This window comes from Protopterus annectens, chromosome 15.part0 (assembly GCF_019279795.1).
Source record: "Protopterus annectens isolate FY-2018-M chromosome 15.part0, PAN1.0, whole genome shotgun sequence".
Lineage (NCBI taxonomy): Eukaryota > Metazoa > Chordata > Ceratodontiformes > Protopteridae > Protopterus > Protopterus annectens.
In genome coordinates, this window is record NC_056749.1 from 30,308,649 (window position 1) to 30,325,602 (window position 16,954).

Below are 16,954 nucleotides of genomic sequence, written 5' to 3' on the forward strand. Positions count from 1 at the left end.
GGTTCTGGTTACTAGATCTTAAGGCACTAAAGGAAATATAAACCACCCTTTCTCTGAAAGTCACCAATTTTAGGAGGGATTAAGAGGAACAGAGCTAAAATTTGTGTAAAAATCAGGGGCAGCTGAGAGGGGGTATGGTACTGAGACGAGTTCCCATTCTTCGTAACAACCAAGTCATTTAAGCAACTGGTGGGCTAGTATGAATGAAACTGTACCACTGTGGACGCGTAATGGGCGACTCGCGCTTACAGCTGGTTGGGTGACAGTCTTACAAAATAACACTCGACGTTAGAAGCTGGTTGGATAGTAAACTCGACTTTGGAATGTAGTTGGAGTACCAGCCGCAGACTTGCGGTTTTGATTGGACATAGCCCGTAGGAGGTGGGCCAACTGGAGTAGGGAGGGAAGTACTGTAGGAAGACTTCCATGCTGAGTAACTTCCCAGGAAAGGTTGCAGTGTAGGAAGTGCGGTTTGTTTGTTGGGTGGGGCTGTGGGACGTGGAATTCGAAGTACATCTGTGTAAGTCGTATTAACAGGTAGCTTCTACTGGTGAGGATTTGTCTCCGTCGGTACTATTTGGGGTTTGCTTGGTCCGGTTCTTAGCCGCCATGTCTAACAACAATCACGGCAGTGTATTAATGATGCGGAAGGTAGTGCAGCAGCTACAGATGGAGCTCAGTGTGCGGCGAGTCAAGGTGAGTCACCTTGTACCCCGGGAAGGTGCGTTGCAGGGGATGGGGGTGTGAATCACCGTGTGATCGTGCCTATGTAGGAAACACTGTCCACTGCGGGCAGATGGTCTCTTGTTTCGGCAGGCCGAGTACTACATTTCCACTAAAACAGCTGGTCTGTGTGCTCTGTTCCCCCAAGTTGGCTACTGTTTATTACTACTAGTAACTGTTAAAAATGATTCTCTGAGCGTAGGAGTCTGGTATGTTTGTTTACTTCAGTTATAGCACCTTCACCCAGTGGTCCTGCCGAGTTTAAGGGAGTCCTGAAAATGACCAGGTAGAGTGCCTAGTACTACACGTTTACAGTTGGCTTTTACTTTATTTTACAGTTCGGTGACCGGCATACTTCTCTCAGAAATTTGATAAAACAACATCATTTGTGTTAGCATGCATGTTCTGAAGGGTATAATGTGTTTAAGATTGAATTTATATCGTTATTTAGTGACTTCAGCCGTTACCGATGCGCCAGAAAACCACAAGCTCTGAGGGAGAGAGCAAGATGGTCTAAAATCTAGACACTGAAAAATCTAGACAGCTGAGGGGTATAGTGACCGGATGGGTGGGCTGGTCTAATAACCCATTTCGATTATGACCCCTGTGCATCCATGCAAGTACTAGTATAGTGTAGGTTGTTTGTTGCACTTACAAGACGGCTTGCATACTTATAAGAAAATACAATGGCTGCGTTGCAAATAATTGAGTTGTGTAGCTCTCAACCAGTTCGGGAAAATTTTCAACAGAATAGGGGACAAATACAGAAAAAAGTCGGGACAGTTGGGGACACTTAAAATGTTAGTATTAACTTGAAACCTCGATAGAATCGGAGAATATAAATTAATATACATTTCTGAAGTAAAAGTATAGAATGCAATTGTTATAATTTAAGTGTAATTCACTACCTTTCCTCCAAAAGTCGGCAGTTTTAGGTGGGATTATAAGGGTCGGAGCTAAAATTTGAGTTAAAATCAGGGATGTTAGTGAAAATCGGGGACAGTTGTTATTGTATAAGAAACTAGGGTTACCACCTGTCCCACTTTGCGAGGGACAGTCCCTCTTTGGGCAGTTGTGTCCTGCAAAACAAGTGTAAAATTGGCAAATGTCCTGAGATTTTAGGACAAAATTATTTCTTATATGTTATGTAATAGTTGCATAAAACAGTTATTCTGTATCTGAAACACCTAAATGTTATAAGAAACAGAATAAGCAACTAAGAATAAACTTTTATTTAGGAAGAAAATGAAATTCTGTCCTTTGTACTGGCCGTGGGTATGTTTTGGCCTGCAAAATCTGAAGTTTGTACCAAAAATGTCCCACTTTGGGCATCTGAAAAGGTGGAACCCTATAGGAAACAAACAAGTCCTATGAGTGACTGCTTTACATTTGAAGTGAAGATGCATACCTAGCCTGTGTCACAATCATGTAGTAAGATTTATTGATTCATTTTCTAGGTGCTGTTTGATTATTTTTATTTATCTTCAAATATGAGTTTGTTCCTTATATATCAGTAAACAGGCAAACCATATTGAATCACCTGTCCGAATCCCTTTAAGCCTCTCCACTGGTTACATTTCTGAAGCCAGAAAAACAGCCATTGCAATGTGTCTCACCAGATTGTCCAGTCATGCATCCTGGTAACTGTAGACCTACTAATTTCATTAGCCCTGTATGGAAAGCTGGGGAAATGGGGAACAGTTATTTCAGACTTCTCAGATCTGAACAGTGAAATTCTCTCGATCCTTGACCCTGGTCTGTCACAGGCAGATCCTACCATGTCTTTTTATTTTCAAATGTCACCAGAGTGGCAGATAATAGTAGATCAGTGTTATTGCATACTTAGACCTGGTCAAGGCCTTTGTTGTCATTCCCTTTGAAGGCATGATTGGCAGACTTAATCGGAATGTAAATGCACTTACTGCACACTGGATAGCTAAGTAGTTATCTGATGGAATCTGTGTATTTGAGTCTCTGGTGGCACTTTTGAAACCAGAAAATTCCACCAGTGTACTAGAGGGCTTAGTGTTGTACCCTGTCTTTTTAGGGTCTTTCTTTGACCTTCAGGTACGCACTGCTCCCTTCTGTTATAAGTTTATAGATGACTTATAAATTAGTTGTTTTCCTACTGAACTGTAATTGGTCCAACATGTTATGCTTTCTTAGTAGTTGGTGGAGGGATGATAGGCTAGTCTTAAATGTGATGTAGTGTGGTGCACATTTCCATATGTTATGATGCAGGCGAGACAATCTTCCAAAACACTGTCATAAGAGTTCTGAGAACATTTGTTGAGTTTCTTTGCATTTGTCCGTCATGTTTGCATGCTAGATGGGAAGCTTTTTATGTGGCTTGACTATCAAGTCCAGAGAAGCCTACCTATATCAGTTGGTGTATTTATTGTGCTGGGGTAATTAGTTGGTGGTGGTTTGTTTACTGCCATTTTGGAATGTTTGAGCATACTGAGAGACTGTTGCAGTTCCTAAATACAAAGATTACTGGCCTCAGTTATCTGGATAGACTGGTAGCCCTCTGCTGTCTTAGTGACTTGTCCGTGCTAGTCTGTGTATAGCCTATTGAGCCACAAATCTTGTTTGACCTGTTCCTTCTAGAAATATTTCCTTAAATTCCCGGTTAAAGGATCTAAACCTTAATTCACAGGTAAGACGCCATTAGCATGATGTATTCCTATCCCAACATATCCCCACCTCTGTAACTGACTTTCAGTACTTGTCAGACAGGATTGCATTCTTGTAACCTTGTATGTGCAGCAGGATTGCATTCTTGTAACCTTGTATGTGCAGCCTTGTATTCTCTCTGTTTTGTCTTGTTGCCCTTATTTGAGGTTGAAGAGAAATTTTGTAATGTGGTTTATTAGCTAGACTTTAATTTGCAGATTGCCTGGTACCTTTCTATGAACCTTCTAATGTAGTTAGATTCTTACTATAAGTATTGAATTGGCATAACTTTACAGTACCTGCGGTGTAAGTAAATGTTGTTGTATTTCCCTGTGTTTATCCTCTTGAACCGGTTCAACATGCCAGTTGCTTGTTACAGCAAAGTGGTCGTACTTTTAGGATGTGTATTCCTTGCTAGCAATTTCTGCAAGTTGTGGTTTTCATGCATCCCACTTGTAAGCTGAGCTGGTGCCTTTGTCTACCTAGTTGTTAAGGGGAAGTGGTTGCCTGCTGACTTTAAAGTGAAACAAGGGAGTTGGGGGCACTAGCCTCCTTACAAATGATAACAGAAGGCATATTTTGTAGATAGTTGTGACATGTAACGCACTTATTACTTATTACAACTATGCCGCTTGTTTAAACTGGTGTAGCTGTAGTAGATTTCCAAGAATTTGGGGAAACTCCACAATAAGGGAAGCATTTTAATATGTTGGTGCTTTGCATGTAATGGTTTGTGTTAAGCAGCTTTCCACAGCTGTCTGCAGTTGGTGTTGTGTAAATGTTTTGTATTTCTATCATATGCTCACTTAAGATGGATATAGTGCAGCATATGAGGTAAAAGCCAGAGAATAGGATTATGCCTTTGTTTCTGCCCTGACCGTGCATTGTTCTTGTAGTTTGAGTCTTGGGTCACAGCTGTAGAGTTGGCAGTTGTTACTTGGGGCTGCTGTTCATGTAACATATCTGTAGAATTTGGAAAGGTTTGTGATACATTTGTGACTTCTATGTTAACCAGGTTAGCTTTGCATAGTGGACAAAGGGAGAAGGTTAGTGTTTGACAGTGAGCAAAAAAGAGTTAATGCATAGTGTACTGAATTTCAATATATTGGACAAATACACCACTGAACAATGAAACTCGTAACATAGTTAACAGTTAGTAATGATAGTACAGACAAACAAGTGGGGAAAGAGGGCAATCCCACAGGGACTTGGAGAGTTGTGTGCCTTGCATTGCTGTACTAGGTGAAACTGTCTTGTGTTATGACTGTGTACATTATTTTGGTTAAGCTCACCAGGGCGATCGTGACCACCCCCCAGATGCTGGCAGCTTTGAATACCTACTGTGCCAGTCCTTAAAACCTCATCTTGTATAATTTGACAGGTCAGTGTCTTGTCTGTCAGTGCTTCATACTTTATTCAGCTGTCCCCCAGTGCAACCTTATTTTCAAGCCTACTGCCTGCCCTGCACTAACCAGTCTAGTAACACCTTGCACACCAAATCAATCCCTATGATCAGAAGACAAAAATCTCTTTGCTATCTGAAAACCCACAAGAAAACGAGGTCCCTCTACTCTCTCTACACTTTGGAATTCACTACCTCTAGCTACCAGGTCTATGCATGGCCTAACCCATTTCAAAGCATCTTTTAAAAAAAAAAATCATCTAAAAAAATACATGGTTATGCTCCTGCATAAAGCCTGTCTAATGCTCAGGTCTTCCTCTTCTTCCACACTAGCCTCATCCTCCTTCTGTCACATTCACTCCCTCACAGTAGGCTCTCCCAACTCCATCTCAGTTTCTTTAACTTGTCCTTATGTTACTGCTCAAGCTGTAATGTCTATTCTTAACTCTCTCTGCATCACTAACTTTTTGGCTATTTTCCTAACTAAAACCAACATTCTATTTTTTCATGTACTGTAACACTGTCGTACATTATTTTTGGACAGTCTACTCCTAGGCTATGTATATGGTGAAGAGTTAGAATGTTAACTGTAATAGAATGGTCTAGATGTCTAGTATATATTGTAACATTTTTGTACCATTGTTTATGTTCTTTTGTATGGTCTTTCTAATGTTTGTATTGTATTGGATTATACTGTATTTGTTACTATATGTGGAGCTTTTCTGTCCGGGCCTCTGCCGAAAACTGGTTCTGTAAACCCAGTCAGACCACCCAGTAAACAAAACTGGTTCTGTAAACCCAGTCAGACCACCCAGTAAACAAATGTCAAATATTGTTTGGAAGCTGAATTTGTTCTTAAAAAAAAAAAAAAATTCTGGGATGAAGTAAGTCCTTTAACTATATTTTGCCTCTCTCGATACAACTGTTATGTGGGTTTTGTTTACCTACTAATATTTCTTTCACAGCTTGACCCACAAATTCTAAGGTTTGTTTCCTACTTCTACTTGATTTATTCTCCCAAACTGCTTCCAGTGCTTGAGTGTTGCCCTTCTACTTTATTTGCTATTCTCAACATTGCTGCTTCAAAAAGGCTGCTTTACCCTTCACTTTTTCTGTGAAGTAATACATCCTCATGTTCTCCCCCAGTGTTAACTGTGTTAATTGAGAGTAGCTCATGTAAGCAAAAAAGGTGACTGCACATTTGGGCGAGAGTTTCAGAAAAATAATTTTCAGATAGGTCCTTGCCAGAAATGTTTTCAAATCAAATCTTGTAGCATCATGGTAAGTACAAGGCTGTTGATTGTTGTGACCATTTATGCCTTACCAGCAGTACCCCCACTGTTTGTCTGAACCACCATTCTGAAGGATGGTCAGGCTAGTCCAGCCTGGGGGGGGGGGGGGGTCTCGAACACAATCCAGCACTGATAAATATACTGTACAGCACTCTGTATATACAGAGCAGTTGTTTTAATTTTGGTCCATAGTTGTCTTCATGCTTTGCTGCTCTCGTAGTAGTTCTAGGTGTTTGACTTGCACTTAAATTTTACCACTGTTTCTCCGTGTTATAATAGCATCTACCAATCCCCACCACACTTAGGGTTAGCCAGTCTTTCTGGAGTGAAATTGCTAAAATCAGTGTGATGTTTATTGTGCTTTGATTGTTGGTTGGTGTTAAAATGTGTGTACTCTCCACCGCCATTTGTCTGTAGAGGTGGCACCATTTCTTTTTGTGGTGCTTTTAAACCTCCAGTTATGTTTAAATCTGGTAGGAATTGCTAATTCTATAGAGTTTTCTAAGTCGTCATACAACTCTTGTGCACCTTCCCAGCTGAGGATGTCAGGTTATGCAGCTTACAGGACACCCTCTGTCTCCGAGTAATTGTAACAACCTGTAAACTGACAGGTGGGTGTAAGTGTGACTTGACCTCCATGAGTTAGCTCACGAGTTAGCTCTGAGTCCCTGGGAATCTCTCTAGAGGTTATGCAGCCCATAACAAAGACCAAGATGGTACCACAGTTTCCATTGGGTCTGAAAGCGTGGTAAGTGCAGACCCCAGCTGTGAGGGAATGCTTTCTGAAGATTTCAGTTTCTCTAACTATACTGCCATGGATGTGCCCATGCTCCAAATGCAGGAGAGCCTCATGGTTCACCATTTTAATGCTGTTAGCACTGAGCAGAGCCTGCTTAATGTGATCAGGTTTGGGTCTGGTTTGCTGCTAGCACTGAGCAGAGCCTGCTTAATGTGATCAGGGTGGATCTGGTTTACTCATAGGTTCATAGATTACTAGGCTAACTGCCCTTGTGGGTCATTTTAAGCATAGCCAACTACCCCATATGAGATTCAAACCCTGCACCTTGTGGTTGCAAGGTAAACACCTTAACCATTATGCCAACCTCCCACCCTAGGGTGGTGCTGGCACTGAGCAGAGCCTGCTTAATGTGATCAGGTTTGGATTGCTTATTACACTGGGATGTCAGTTAGTCGGAGTGTGCCTAAAAAGCACTATGGGGGCAGTAAGGGTTTTAAAAGCCTATAAAAAGAACACTATGGGGCAGCTATAGCCTTAAAAAAACAGTGGGGCAGCAAAGGCTTTACATCCAATATGCAGAAGGCTTGGAGCGAGAGTAACAGGTCATTCATCGTAGAGCAAGACAACAGCATCTCATTCCATGCTGGAGCTTACTGTATCCTTCTAGAATGACTTAAACAATCGTCTATAAAAAGTTTCCTTTGTGTGTAAGCATCCTTATTGGAGAGAGACTGCACACTGTGCCAGAGGCTTGCCTGCATTTCTGACATGCAGGGCAAGTTTGGGCTACTGCTCCTGTCATGCCACATCTATTCCAGAAAATAAATGCCAAATGTTTTTCCTTTGACCTCCTCTAGAGCTAATGGAGGAAGTTGTGGTTCTGGTAGTACCAGTGGGTGGGATCTGAAAAGAGAACTTGTATGCATATGTTACTCAATGGTACTGTCTGTGAGCAGGTATTAACCCCCTCTTGCTAGTGTAGTGCTTGCTACATAACATCAGTCGTATTTGCCAGGTGAAAAGGCCTTAAGGGCCTTGAGATATCGGAGATTCTGGTACCTGAAAGGCAATTGTCACCCTGCCTTGCCTTTGTCCAGCCTAGTAAGAGTAGAATCTGTGTGCTACTACAGAATCACCAATCACTAAATATTTGTGGAGTGGTCAGCTCGTCTGGATCTGTATTGCAAGTCCTGGAAATGTGCCAGCAAGTGTGCTGTTGGATTTTCACATTAGTCTTCTAGATCTTGAATTGTGGAAGTGTATGATTGGTCGGTCTCTTTGTGAGAGAGTGGGTCTCCATATTTGTTTTTGAAATACTTCACATGTCTCAAACAGAATTCATCTGTCACAAACAAATTTCTTCTGCTAAAAGCTCACTCCTGCACTATCCAAAGATACCAAGTGATGTAAGGCTGCCAATAGGAAGAGAACAAGCAGGCTGACTCTTCTTGGTCCAGCGATTTAGAGAAATAATAAAGGCTCCTGTTAAGTGAGGGAGTTTTTCAGACTAATACTCTGGTGTGATAACTATTTGCAGTAAGTAACTGTGTATTAACTATGCCGAGTGGCCTCTGTCATATATCTTGAAGTAGAGCAGGACCCTTTGCTAACAGTACGACTCATTGCAGGCAGCTGACCTGCTACGGGCAGCTTTAGTAACACTAACTAGTAACAGTTAGTACAAGTTCAGTGTTAAAGACTTGTGGCACAAAATATCTGTTTTATATTAGCTGCATGGATAAATGCAGCTGCATGATTAGTAGCGGTGTGCAATTGCATGTAATTTCAAGCCCAGAAAAGCTAGAAAGTAATCCCGAACGAGTACAGTAATCTGAGGCCTAGAAATGGCAGTGTTTCTCCTGTCATAATAGGGTTAAAGTAGTAGAAACTGATCCGCGTGTATGTTAAAGTGGGGTAAAATGCAACTTTTTACTGCAGTGTTAACCAAATTTTGCTCATTCCCTCTTAATTGGTGTATTCTGTTTCCTTGTACAACTGCAGAAATGAATTTTCTGTTGCTGTTAACTCCTGAGTGCTAATGCATTCTGTGGCATGGCTACGCCATGGTATTGTAATTGGTGAATTGTTGACCAGGGCGGTCTGTGATAGTTGGCAGTGACTGCTTCTCAGTACTTTTAAGCCCTCTGTCTGGGTCCAGCAGTGCTTTACCTTTGGTTTTTCACCCAGTGCTAATGGAGGAAACTGTGGTTCTGATGGTACCAGAGGAGTGGGATCTGAAAGAATTTGTATGCATATATCATAAAGTGGTATTGTCTGAGCAGGTATTAGGGTTCTTGCTAATGTAGCATTTATGCGGTTCCCTTCTGTATTACGGAGTAACATTTCAGGCATGCATAAGAGCAGTATAAAATTACCACAGGCATGTTCCAATTAGCTAGGTGGACAAATCGAGCCAAATTGTAGTGTGTGTGCACAATACACTAGTGTCATCCAGAATTACAGGCTGACTTTTCTATCTTGCATGTAAGCACTGGGCTAGCTACCCTTGTGGTCCTTAAGCCTAGCCAATTCTCTACAGGGTGAGAAACCTGTACATTGCATGTTTGAGAGGTAAACCTCTTTATCATTATACCAACTTTAGCTGCCCTTGTGGGCAATTTCAAGACTAGCCAATTTTCCCTCAAGTACCTTAAACACTTTACTATAACAAATCAAAACCCTTGTACCCTGGCCCTCTTCAAATGCAGTTTGGATCAATGGATGGGGAATCAGAAATTAACACCTGGGGAAGTGCTGGTGTCCCCTATGGACGGGTGTAGAGGCACAAACCAATGCCATCCTTTTGCCCTTGGGGTCATATATTGTGTTAAATCAGGCTATATTGGCTGGGCTTGTAAGGGCTCTTGTAATCGCCTGTGCACCATTGACCGATTCCTGTGACATTTGCTAGAGGAGACTTTGCTTTTTAACTAAACAAATGCTTATGCTTAAAAAATCCCTGAGGTGCCTGTTCATTTCCTAGAGCCTTATTGGTATATTTATCTGTCTAGCTGTTGCATCACTACGTGTTTCTTCCTACTTTTACATGATATTGGTTTACCTTTGCATTTATTCAAAGTAAGTTATTGAAGATCCCAAGCTGGTAACCTACAACTTTTGCAGACTGCACATCTCTTGTATATGTGTCGCGATAAATTTGTTCGTGCACATTTAACTTGTTAGTTGCAAGTTCTCTTCTACTGTACTGTTTGTGGTTATTTTGTACAGATTTACTTATGGTTTACTATCAAGTGCTTGAAGTGCACTTTGTCATTTGTTCAATAAATGTTGAATATCCTGACATCTGCATTCAATGTTATTCGCCATAGCAAAAGTTGATATCCGACACCAGGATATTCTATTGAACGTGCCATTAGAATTTGTCTTCTACAGCACAAGTTGTACTGCTTTGCAGGGGAGCAAGCCCCCCTGCACCACCCTCACCCCCTGCAAATTTTTTGTGTGTGTATATAATCAACTCTGAGATTGCACTACAGTGAGGAAAAAGGTAAATTCTCTGATCCTCACTGTACCACAATCTGCATTCACAATGCCGTACTCATACTAACGAGTCGCGCTTTACATTAATTATAGTGAATTTGTTGTATTCTGGTACGGCATAGTGCATCTTTGAAACTGTACTTTCTATCACCTGACGTTCAAGAAAGTGCATTTCAAGCTTTTTGATAGTAAACCATGCACTGCCATCTTGTGGCACTTGATGTTGCCTTTGTGTCACAGACTTTGCTGAAAATGGTCTTTAGACCAAGTTCATTTATCTGGTTGACATACTGAAGTAAACAAGTGAATGAAACTCACGATGGCTGCCAGGAGTTGCTGTACCCTTTGGAACCATATGCATTACAAATTGGATTGTATGTGATTTGTTTAATTAGACCTTATTATCATTTATGCATATTTCCCTTCTAAAGTGCATATGCTGTCGTCACTGAATGCATTGGGCATTTAATTCGTTCAATCCTGTTGTCTGTCCCTTTATAAACCTCTCTACTGTTAGGTATTTGGCTTTTCTTTGGGCAAAAATGGAGACTACGTTTTAGTCCCTGATTATTATTTCAACCATGCTTGCTAGTGTGTTCTGCCCAAAGTGTTGGACATGCACAGCTACAATCTGTTGCCTTTTGGTCTGTCTTGGACATTGCCCATTGAGACCAGTACATTTTAATAGGGTTTTGTATTTGCCTATTGCACATCCCGGAAGTAAACTTTTGTAGGCATATAGCCACCTTTCTTTCCTTTACCGTTCTTGAAACTTTCCTGAAATGTTTCGACTTTTTATACCTGTCGTCCTCTGAAACTGGTCACTTTCTACGGAGTACATTTGTTTTAGCTTTCTGATCCATTGCATGGCATCTGCAGCATTGAATGAAGTAGCCCAGTGCTGTTCTCAGCCTAGTCTCCCCTCCCTGGGCCTTATTGAAGGGTAGTGTATTGTAATAAAGTAGTGATGCACCTTTCTACTCATTGCAGCATGGAATGAAGGAGCCCAGTGCTGTTCTCAGCCTAGTCTCCCCTCCCTGGGACTTATTGAAGGGTAGTGTATTGTAATAAAGTAGTTATGTACCTTTCTACTCATTGCAGCATGGAATGAAGGAGCCCAGTGCTGTTCTCAGCCTAGTCTCCCCTCCCTGGGCCTTATTGAAGGGTAGTGTATTGTAATAAAGTAGTGATGCACCTTTCTACTCATTGCAGCATGGAATGAAGGAGCCCAGTGCTGTTCTCAGCCTAGTCTCCCCTCCCTGGGCCTTATTGAAGGGTAGTGTATTGTAATAAAGTAGTGATGCACCTTTCTACTCATTGCAGCATGGAATGAAGGAGCCCAGTGCTGTTCTCAGCCTAGTCTCCCCTCCCTGGGCTTTATTGAAGGGTAGTGTATTGTAATAAAGTAGTTATGTACCTTTCTACTCATTGCAGCATGGAATGAAGGAGCCCAGTGCTGTTCTCAGCCTAGTCTCCCCTCCCTGGGCCTTATTGTGTATTGTAATAAAGTAGTTATGTACCTTTCTACTCATTGCAGCTGGCAATCTGCTCTCACCAGCTCCTCTTCTCAGTCATCAGGTTTTTCTGGATTTGCCTTTGCCTATCCTGGGCACAACCCACCCCATGTCTGGGGTCAGATGATATTTAATATGCTGGTACTGTATCGTACTGCTGCCAGGGGGTGTGCAGTAACTCCACAACTTTCCAAGCTCCACTGTCTCCAGGAGGTGCATATGCAACTTTCTGACTAAACTGCATGTAAATTATGAAGTGCAGAACCTGCCAGGCTTGTGATGCTTCTTTACTGCAGTGAGCCTATACTGCCCCCTTTGTGTTGGATGCCCACTCACCCCCCCAGATGTCAGTCAGTGATAGATGGCCACTCGCATCCTCCCCTGGGTGGGTCAGTCGGCAGCTGTGCTAACAAGTTCATAAAGTTCATGGGTTGTCTGGGTGTAGTAAAAGCTTTGTCCCCTGCAGCATGTGGCTACTGGCTGTGGTGTACGCTTGTACTTTGCCTTTTTCTGCTGTGATTCTAGATAATTAGGATGAGGTCTGGTGTAAGCCATGTTCAAGAAGTGGATTAAAGCAAACCTTGAAGTGTGAATCTTTATTTTGAGAACATATAATTTGGGTGTGATCAAAGTGGCTCTTGTAATTCATTGTGGTATATTGAGCTTTAGCTGTTTCGTATTAGCTCTTCTGCACTTTTTATTCCCTCAGTTAAGTGTTGTAGTTTTGAAAGTTGTAAGACACAACTGCTGCAGCACAGCTTGTGGTACATTCGCTTTTCTACTGAAAAGGGTGGGGGATCTTTACTGCCTCCTAGACAGAGGTCAGCAGAAGTGTAACAGCTTTACATTAGTTGCTGCATTGTAGTACAGCTTGTAAAGCTGTTTCAACTCCCTAGTACTGTTCTGTGTACACTCTAACATGGCACTAAGCTTAGTGATGCTAAAAGTGCTTTTAAGCACCTTAGTTTTTATTTTACTTATATAGTAATGGTATCCCTTATACTTTACACTGTGCTTGTACAGCCAGCCACGCTTCTACCAAGAAGTGCCACAGATATTGGGGAGCCTCGTAAGGTCTAGGTGGAGTTCACGTGCCTGTGTCCTAAAGCCATGGCAATATAAATGAGAGAATCCACAGAGTTTGCTAGCAACTGCAGTTGTAATGTTCAAATCAGGTTATGCAATATGAAAACAAAATACCTTGTACACTACTTTTAAAAGTAGCCCCCAAAGCCACGTATGTTAGCAAGTGAGGAACTTGATGGTAAACTGAAGTTGCTTCATCTGCAGGTCTACCCATTTAATGGGGGGAGGAATTATTACTGTAATTTTATGTTTCTTCCACACCAGGGACTGAGAGCATGATCTCTGGACATCTGTAGTAACTTGTCTCATGTTAGCAGCTTGGCAGATTGCAATAGACTTAACATAAACCAGTCTTAAATTGACTGCCTTGTGCTCACTTCTGCATGAAAATGTGTGTGCAGTCCAGAAGGCACCTCCCACATGCATTTGTAATAAAACCTCTCCTTTTCTGAGCAAATGATGCTGCTTTATAAATGGTTTTAAAATGAATGGTAGTATAATTGACTTACAACAGTAAATGACTTGAATAGTGGATTTGCCCAAGTGCAATGGGTTCATTTTACTAGGCTGTTATTTCCAATGAATAGGTTGTAGTTTCACAATCTTCCACTGGGTGGTGGTAGTTCTCCTGAAGGTGATTATCTAACCTAAATGATTTCATTCTATTCTGAGCTGCTCACCTTTGAGATTAATGCTACTGTTGTGAGCTCATATTGGTGGGGACAACTCCTTTACTTTAGTCAGTAGCCAGTGCCTACCTGTTTGCAATTTTTTTTTGTCAGAAATAGCCCTCCCATCGTGCCTGTCTTGAATTGGTGCCCATTTGCGGACTGGCAGGAGTCTTTTATTGGCTGTTGGTGAAGCACCCACCAAGAGGAGAAAACGCTGAGAGAAGAAGGGTGCCACTTTTGAGATTTTTAAGTATTTTTTCTCTGTTTATTTGCTAAGTTTTTCTGCATAGCTGCCTAGCTTGAGCATTTTCTGGCTTGTTAAACTTGATTTCTGCATTAGTAGCTGTATTTAGAGCACAACCAAAAGCTGTTTGCTGAATTTCCTGTTTGCACTTAATTTTAAAATCGTTTTTTTTCTCAAAACTTGCATATTTTCTGTCTTTGACCTAGCACTCTTGTGTGGGGTCATTTAACTGCACTGTTATAACTTGATATTACTTGTGAACCTCTGCTATCTCTGAAAAAAAAACAAAAACAAAAAAAATCTTGCTTTTTTCCTACTTTTCTGAGATTTAAAAAAGTTCAGTTGCAGGCTTGCTGTTCCTGAACTGTTTGTAAGTTTCTGAGAGGCCATTTTTGCTTGGGCTAAAGGAAAGTCTCTCTGATAGTGGCAGTGAAAAACATTGAGCAGCTCCCCTGCCCCCCGTGGGAGTGGTTGCTGACTTGAAACTGTAGTTTTATTGGCCGTAGTTTTATTGGCCGTATTGGGTCAATTCCTGGCTCTTTCCAGCCCCCTGCTGTCAAGCACGCTTTAGCGCGGAGTTGCTACTAGAGCAGCATCGGGCAGCGCTGGTTTAACAAGGTTAAACTTTTTCTGGCTCCATAAATTCTGTTCTTCATTTTTTCCCTTAGAACTGCTCTACTAGTAATCTAAACAGTATATCCCTTAACTAAAAAGCGCAGCACTTGTTCCTAAAAAGCTTTTTTTTTTTCTCCCAAAAAAAAAAGCTCAGCACTTGTCTTAAAAGCATCTTCTTTTCAGGCTTAGCACTTCTGTATTGTACAAATTCCCTCACTAGCGAACCCCCCACCCCAGGAGTACCCACTTCCTTACTAAGTCCTCTCTCATTCAGTTACACCCCAAACTTCTTAATTTCTCTAGCATGTCGAAGGGCCAGATGCTGGCGTCCTCTCCTGTCCAGTTGGTGAATCTGGGAATATTGAGGCAATGTTACAATTGCCTCATGTACACAGACAACCCTCTCCTCCTCCCACATAACACAAATACTTGCGAGAGATGCAGCTATTTAGCCAAACTGGAGGCTGAGCTCTCTCAACTCAGGACTGGCAAGACCAGACAGGAGGAGAAGGCAACTACACACACCACAAAACCCAGTCTCGCATAAAGCTATCACAACAATGAATCAAACACATAAACACACAAAGACATACTCGGAGGCTCTGAGCAAAAATTTACCTAAACAGCAGAGGCCTCCAAAGCAGACACCCAAGCAACAGCCACCTCATGACACACCACAGGCAACACATAAAACACAATCAGTGTGCAAAGCAGTCACAGCCCTTAAGGCCAAATAAAACACCAAACATACTTGTCATAGGTGACTCCATAGTCAGACACACTGATGTCCCACTCACCAGGCTGAACAAGGAGAGGGTCACAGTAAGCTGCCTATCGGGCGCTAGAATCCGCCACATAACACAAGCACTCGGGTCACTCCACAGCAAGTACAAATATGACACTGTCATTGTCCATGCTGGTGTGTGACCTGAGACGTACCTCCCTGGACTACATGAAAAGAGACATAGAGGAGCTCTCTGATTATGTAGCCCAGGCAGGTATGACCCTGACCCTGAGCAGCATCCTTCCTTCACCAAGAATGATGCCACAACATAGAGACAAGATGATCAGCTTTAACAATTGGCTTAATTTCTGGTGTCATTCAAAGGGGATCCAGTGTCTGTCTGCCTGGGATGACATGCTTGACAAGCCACGCTGCTTCAAGGGACGGCTTGCACCTGTCACCCCTGGGATTCCGGATATTGGCTAAGGCTCTTGCCAACCCATAGTGCCTTTTTTAGGCAAGGCTCAAATTCTAAACCTACCACCCTAGAAAACAAAAATGGGAAGAAACTAAGGGTAATGCTGCTCAATGCCAGAAGTCTAAATCTCAAAATGCACGCACTCAAGGCCCTTCTCAGTATGGAGAACATCGATGTCTGTGCTGTGACTGAAACCTGGTTCAAGGCTCCTGAGAGCACCCCGGCACTATCAGGTTTTACCTCATATCATGCGTTCTGGCCCCAAAACCCGGACCACACCACAAAAGGAGGGGATGTATCCATATTCATAAAGGATACCCACACCTCCAGGTTGGTAGCAACGCACGAAGCATCGGAACCATCCAGGTGCAATTAACCATGGGCAAAACTGTTCTACAATTTGTAGCATGCTACAGGCCATCCTCTCAAACTCAGGAACCCCACACAGCCTTCCTGTAAACACTGGAGGGTATAAATTTATCTCCAAACACCATTACATTGGGTGACTTCAACTACCCGAATATAGACTGGGAACATTACTCAAGCCCAAACTTTCTAGCCCAAAGGTTCCTGGAGTTCATAAATTCAAATGCCATGGAACAACTAGTCACCGTTCCCACAAGAGGAGAAAATATACTAGATCTCATCATCACAAACATGGGGACAAAATGCTCCACACCGAAGTATATCCCTCATTGGTGAGATCAGATCATAAACTAATCTCACTGGATATCCACATCCCGCCCCCACCCCAAACAAAAAAGACCACAGTGAAGAACTTCTCTAAAGTAAACTTCACACTACTCAAGACTGGTGTGGAATCCTTCAAGGCCCCCAAGCCAGTGGAAACCACAACCCAAGCTGCGGAAGCCCTTACAAATGCCTTCTACGAACACCTCCAGGACTGCATGGATCATGCAGTCCCTAATAAAACCAAGACTCAAGGGCAAATGTCCAGTCTGGTGGACCCCAGCCATAAATAAACTTTACAATAAGAGGAGAAAGCTGTTACATGATAGAGCAAAATCCATAAGAGAAGACACCTTTGATCATTATTAGTAAAAAAAAAAAAAAAATACGAGCACTCATAAAATCATCCAAGGCCAACTTTGAGAGAAAAATTGCCATAGATTCAAAGGACAATCATAAGGCCTTCTTCAGATATGTTAGAAACCTGGGTGGAAACTCCCAGATATGCTCAGAATTAATCCAAAATGATACAAAATCACTGAACCCACAGACATTGCCAACATACTGGCAGACAGGTTCAGTGCAAACTTCACCACCCT

At 42.1% G+C, this 16,954-nt stretch overlaps 1 protein-coding gene across 1 annotated transcript in view; it reads left to right on the forward strand.

Annotated features, from left to right (window-relative positions):
* Positions 1-396: 396 nt before the first annotated feature.
* The window catches only part of LOC122790060 (guanine nucleotide-binding protein G(I)/G(S)/G(O) subunit gamma-5-like), a 50,178-nt gene continuing 33,620 nt past the window's right edge, over positions 397-16,954 (forward strand). Inside the window, exon 1 of the mRNA XM_044057626.1 lies at positions 397-696. Within this exon, the coding sequence (XP_043913561.1) occupies positions 610-696 (87 nt within the window). The 5' untranslated portion in view covers positions 397-609. The remainder of the gene's footprint in view (positions 697-16,954) is intronic.